At 43.4% G+C, this 6,223-nt stretch overlaps 1 protein-coding gene across 1 annotated transcript in view; it reads left to right on the forward strand.

Moving 5' to 3' along the window:
* The first annotated feature begins 223 nt into the window (after positions 1 to 223).
* SNRPA1 (small nuclear ribonucleoprotein polypeptide A') overlaps positions 224 to 6,223 on the forward strand; it is a 21,924-nt gene continuing 15,924 nt past the window's right edge. The window contains exon 1 of the mRNA XM_015417964.1: positions 224 to 239. Coding sequence (XP_015273450.1) covers positions 224 to 239 — 16 coding nt within the window. The remainder of the gene's footprint in view (positions 240 to 6,223) is intronic.

The raw sequence follows: 6,223 nt of genomic DNA on the forward strand, positions 1-6,223 counted from the left end.
ATTAGAAGCATTTACCAATAATACAATCCAAAAGAAATTATAAAATAGATAGTCGTGGCTATGTCAGGCCTAACTCAAGTTGTCACAAGCTAGATTTGACCATACAAAATGATGCCTGAATCATAAAATAAATTGGCCTTCTAAACTTTTAAACTTAAGTTTTTAGACTTATAAATTAAGAATCATTAATATGATCAGGGTCACTCTTCCGTTTTATGAAACCATGGAGAAACTTAGCGGTCAGTGGAACTGAAGTCATTGCTGAAGGCGTTCCCCCTCCCCAAATAGCAATACGGCTGTGGCCTGCCTTCTTTTGATTAGGTTCAGAGCTCTGTAAGGGGTGGGGGAGGGCTGAACACATGAGGCTGCCTCATTCACGCAAGCTCTGTTCACAAGTGACAACAGTTGCGTATACAATCAGTGTACGCTTGATTGTTCTTTAGATGTTTGTTGAATAATCCTCGTAGGTAAGGCACAGGGAGGGGGAAACCAAACCTGACCCAAAAACTGGAATCAAGAACCGCAAGGGTGAGAAAGAAGTCAAATAAAGGGCCAGTATTAAAAACTTAAGTTAAAACTTATAATATTCAAAAATACATGTATTTATTAGAAAGACAGTTAAAAACATATAAGGGCCCAATGAAAGCCTCGTAAACAAGTAAAGGTGGCCTAAACACAAAGGCCAATACACATGACCTGACGCGTTTCTGCCCAATTGGGGCATTCTTCAGAGGTCAAACAATATTGAGGTACATGTAACTTTAATACATATTACAATAAGATGGAAGTCATGTGTCTGGTGCCAAATGCACAGTTGCTGAATTAGAACATCCCCCCCCCCCCGCCCCTCCCCCGGGGGGGATGGCGGCCCCCCTACATCCCCCCCCCCAAATGACCCCTGGCTCTTGTGTCTTTAGATTTTGCTGCTTAACCTTCCTTTTCTTGGTCCAATATTCACTTGGTTATCTCACTGTAATATGTATTAAAGTTACGTGTACCTCAGTGTTCCCTCTAAGATGAGTTAGTGTGAGCTAGCTCACAGTTTTTTAGCCTCCGGCTCACACATTTTGCCTTAGCTCAGGAAGGAATGCTCCAGAGCAAACTAATGTATGCAGTAGCCAAAATGCTTGCTCACAACTTTAATGTCAGTAGCTCACAAAGTAGAATTTTTGCTCACAGGACTCCACAGCTTAAAGGGAACATTGACCTCAATATTGTTTGACCTCTGAAGAAGGCCCCAATAGGGCGGAAACGCATCAGGTCATGAGTATTGGACGTTGTGTTTAGGCCACCTTGTTTACAATTACAAGGCTTTCATTGGGCCCTCATATGTTTTTAATTGTCTTTCTAATAAAGACATGTATTTTTGTATATTATAAGTTTTAACTTGGTTTTTAATATTGGCCCTTTATTTGACTTCTTTCTCACCTTTGTGGCTCTTGAGTAATCCTCATGTGACAGTGAACACATGTATGCCTGAATGTGTGATTTAAACCCCACATTTATCCAGTAACTGGTCCCTGGTTTTGTTCGTAAAGTGAATGAGCATGGGGTCTTTCTTGTGTACACATACATGCCAGATGCATCTGTGTTCCCTGTAACATGGAGAAGCCTGCAGAAGTCAGATCATTGGTCCGTCAAGGTCAATGTTGCCTGCTCTGGGTCCCGAGACTCTGAGGTCTTTCGTATCTATTTCTTCATTTCTACCCCACGTTTCTCCCCAGTGGAGACCCAAAGTGGTTTACAACATCCTTCCTTCCTCCATTTTATCTCACAACAACCGTAGCTCTGTTTATCCGTTACAGTGAATGCACATACATCCTGCACGTCCGAGTGTATATCTGTTCGTAAGAAAGAGCTCATGTGCATTCACTTTACGAATGAAATTGCAGACTGTTATATCCTGGGAACCGCCACTAGGCAGTGGCCAGGCGAGCAGAGCTTGATTTCTAAAGAACAATAGAGGCTAGGCGCCTAAGGTCCACTAGGGGAAGCAATAGAAACCTTGGCGGGAGATTCAAACCCCCCAATGGGATCCAGGGGTGTTCCCTTGGATATGTATATAGTTAGACACTTGGCTGTTTGTCATTGTCTTTGTAGTGTGAAGTACTGAGTAAACGCATGTTTCTTATGTCGTTGTCCGAGTCGTGATTTATCGAACTGAGTACTTTACACGGACCAGTGCCTAGATACATGTGGGCATCGTATCACACAGTTAACTGTACATGCACTGAATGTAACATGAGGATTACTCAACACACAAAGAATAATGAAGTGTACACTGCACACAGATTATATGTGAGCTCACTATAATTTATGAACAGGGCTCCTGTGAGGTACTTGAAGCTGAGAGTCTGTGCTAACTACCCGATCCTTTTAACTGGAAATGCCGGGGGTTGAACCTCAGACCTTCTGTATGCAAGACCTTCTACCACCTCCTCAATGAAACTGCCTTCTACTGATAGTTCCAGGTGGTCAGCCGTGTTGGTCTGAAGCAGTAGAACAAATTTAGAGTCCAGTGGCAGCTTTAAGACCAACAAAGGTTTATTCAAGGTATGTGCTTTCATGTGCATGGACACTTTGTCAAATATTATTCAAGGTATGCGCTTTCATGTGCATACACACTTTGTCAAACACATTAGAAAGGATAAGTTTGAAATCTAGCTAACATGAAATCTAACATGAAAGCTCACACCTTGAACAATCTTTATTGGTCTTAAAGGTGGACTCTAAATTTGTTCTACTGCCTTCTTATGAGTTAGACCATTTGCCCATCATAGTCGATATTAGCTGCTCTGACAGGCAGCAACTCTCCAATATCTTGGGCAGAGTTTCAGATTACCTACAACCAAATCCTTTTAACTAGCTGGGGAATGAATCTGTGACCTTCTACGTGTAAAGCAGATACTCAGCCACTAACACATGGCACTTCCCTAAATAAAGTTTCCGTCTACTGATTCACCATGGTTCTATAAAGGTCAGAATTGTCTACTCTGACTGGCAGCAGCTCTCTAGGGCTCAGATGGATGTCCTTCACATTATCTACTCCCTGAACCTTTTAACTGGAGATTCCAGGGATTGAATCTAGGACTTTCTGCATGCAAGACAGATGCTCTTCCACTGAGCTATGTCACCTCCCCTCCCCAGAAACAATTCATACATATGAAGTTACCTGGTCCATCCAGCTCAGTACTGTATACTTTGACTGGCATCAAATCTGCAGCAAATAAAACACCAGATAAAATTCCTATTATGAGAAACGGTACATTTAATTATTCAGAATATTTGCATGACCACTTTTTCTCCTGAACATTTTACAGTCCAAGGCAGGTAACAACAATATGAAAAACAACTTGTTACAACAAACCTAAAATAGTTCAATCATAAAAGATGTTCCTATTGAGATATATGTCAGAGTGTTAGAGGTAGCAAGCAGTTACTATAGATCAGTTTGATCTGTCTGTCGAACCTAGCTGTCAAGCTAGTGATCATGTAATTAAAGACAGGTGTTTCTAGCAGGTGTTGCTCTTTCAAGTCTTGTTAGAGTTAGAGATTACATCACCTTGTTAGAGATTGGCTGGGGTTTAGCATAATAGCTATCAGCTTGGTAAGCTAGTGGGGGACTTAGTTCTCATAGACTAAGGCACGGCAATGCTGTTCAATAGTCTGTAAATATCTCTGTATATATATATATTCACCTTTATAACTTTATAAACTCTCTGTGTACCTTCATAACTGGTCAGTCTCCAGCTTCTTATTTACAATACCCAATAGTTCCTAGGCACAAAAACCATACAGCTCAATAAATACAAAAAAGAGTTCTTGAGCAACCTTAAAGACTGTCAGATTTATTGGTGCGTGAGCTTTTGTGGGCTAGACTCTGCAGGAATGTATACACAGCAGAGGGGAAGGGGGTGATAGATTAGAATGTCATGAAATGCAAGAGAAGGCAAATCAAAACTCAAAAGTGTAGAAACCACAACAGCTGTATCAGATGATAGCTTAGTCTGCATTAACCACAATAAACACAGCATTGGGACCAAATAATTACTTTCTCAGTTGATGCCTGAAAGTCTGGAATCAGACAAACTGCCCCCAGCTCCAGTTGCCTGCCAGTACTCAGCTGGGCAGGAGAAGGAAATGCTCAAAATGGGGGTGGGGGGACAACTGGAGTCCCTGGCACAATGACATTGCTTCTGGTGCTCTAGCATTCACCTCAAACTCTTTGATTAAACTAGAGCTTTGGGCAAATGCATCACCCCTTGCACAATGATTAGGGTTCCCAAGCTCCAGGTGGTGGCTGGAATTCTCCTGGGATTACAACTGAACTACAGATGAAAGAAATCAGTTCACCAGGAGAAAATGGCTGCTTTGGAAGGTGGACTCTATGGTATCATACCCCATTGAGGTCCCTCCCCTGCCCCAACCCTCCCCAGGCTCCACCTCCAAAGTCTCAAGGTATTTCTGAATCCAGAGCTGGCAGCACATGAACACATGAAGCTGCCTTCTACTGAATCAGACCCTTGGTCCATTGAAGTCAGTTATTGTCTACTCAGACTGGCAGCCGCTCTCCAGTGTCTCAGGCAGAAGTCTTTCACATTACCTACTACCCGGTCCTTTTAACTGGAGATGCCGGGGATTGAACTGGGGACCTTCTGCATGCCGAGCAGATGCTCCACCACTGAGCCACAGCCCCTCCCCAATCTTAATAATGGATCAGGGTTGCCATCCTCCAGGTTGAGGGGCTGGAGATCTCCTGGGACTACAACTGATCTCCAGATGACAGAGAGCAGTCCCCCTGATGAAAATGCCTGCTTTAGAGGGTGGACTCTATGGCATTATACCCTGCTCCTCTCTGCAAACCCTGCCCTCCTCAGATTTCCAGGTATTTCCCAAGCAGGAGCTGGCAGCCTTCGCAATGATGCCATTTCTGGGTCACACCAGAAGCAATGGCATTGTGCCAGGGATGCTGATCCCTCCCTGTCACTGTCTACTAGTCCCCACCTCATGTCTCTATTGGGTGTTGTAAATAAGAAGCGGGAGACTGACCAGTTATGAAGGTGCACAGAGGGTTTATATAGTTATAAAGGTGAATAAATACAGAGATATTTACAGGCTATTGAACAGCATGTCGTGCCTTAAGTCTATGAGAACTAAGTCCCCTCAGCTAACTAAACAGATAGATGCTAAACCCCAGCCAATCTCTATCAAGGTGATGTAATCACTAACTCTAACAAGACCTGAAAAAGCAACACCTGCTAGAAGCACCTGGCTGTAATTACATGATTTACTGCTAGGTTTGACAAACAGATCAAACTGATCTATGTAACTGCTTGCTACCTCATATCACTCTGACATATATCTCAATACTCTCGCCTGTTGCCCAGTCACACCTGGCAGTCACACCTGGCAACCACCCACTTGACTTCTGAAGGGAGGTTTGTATGCGAAAAGGGGCAGTCCTTCAAAGAATAAGCAAATGTCAGAGTCAGCTGGGGCCATAAAACACAGGAATGAGAGGATGGAACATAGTTATGCATAAAATTCAATTCTAATTAAGAGAAATACAGAAACCATTCCCTAAGCCCATCAATACCTGTAAACCTATGACTTTCCCTGCAGTACAGTTGTTAATACGTTCAGCATGACCAACACTTGGTTTCTGTGTTTTTCTTAATTAGAAATTAACCTTTGTATAATTATATTTCAATCGATATGTTCTGCATTTCCAGTTCCCTGTGTTGCGCTTGCTTCTCATACCCTGGGTTGCCAACAAGGCTGGAGAGAAAGCATCCTGTGACACTGTCCCTTTAATAGAGACTTGATGCCTAGAAATGGGCAGCTCTTCACACCATGGTGGTTAATTGCATCACCTGGTAAATATCACTCAATTTTTTCCCCTCCAGGTCTATTAAAGGTAAAGGTTCCCTTGCTCGAAAGCCAGTCGAGTCCGACTCTAGGGTTGCGATGCTCATCTCCGTTTCCAAGCCAAAGAGCCAGCGCTGTCCGAAGACGTTTCCGTGGTCATGTGGCCGGCATGACTAAACACCAAGGCGCACGGAACGCTGTTACCTTCCCACCGAAGTGGTACCTATTGATCTACTTGCAATTTCTTGCTTTCGAACTGCTAGGTTGGCAGGAGCTGGAACTAGAGATGGGAGCTCACTCCGTCATGCGGCACACTCGGGTCTCGAACTGCTGAACTACTGACCTTCCACAGCCC

This window comes from Gekko japonicus, unplaced genomic scaffold (genome assembly GCF_001447785.1).
Source record: "Gekko japonicus isolate JY-2015 unplaced genomic scaffold, Gekko_japonicus_V1.1 scaffold924, whole genome shotgun sequence".
Classification (NCBI taxonomy): Eukaryota; Metazoa; Chordata; class Lepidosauria; order Squamata; family Gekkonidae; genus Gekko; species Gekko japonicus.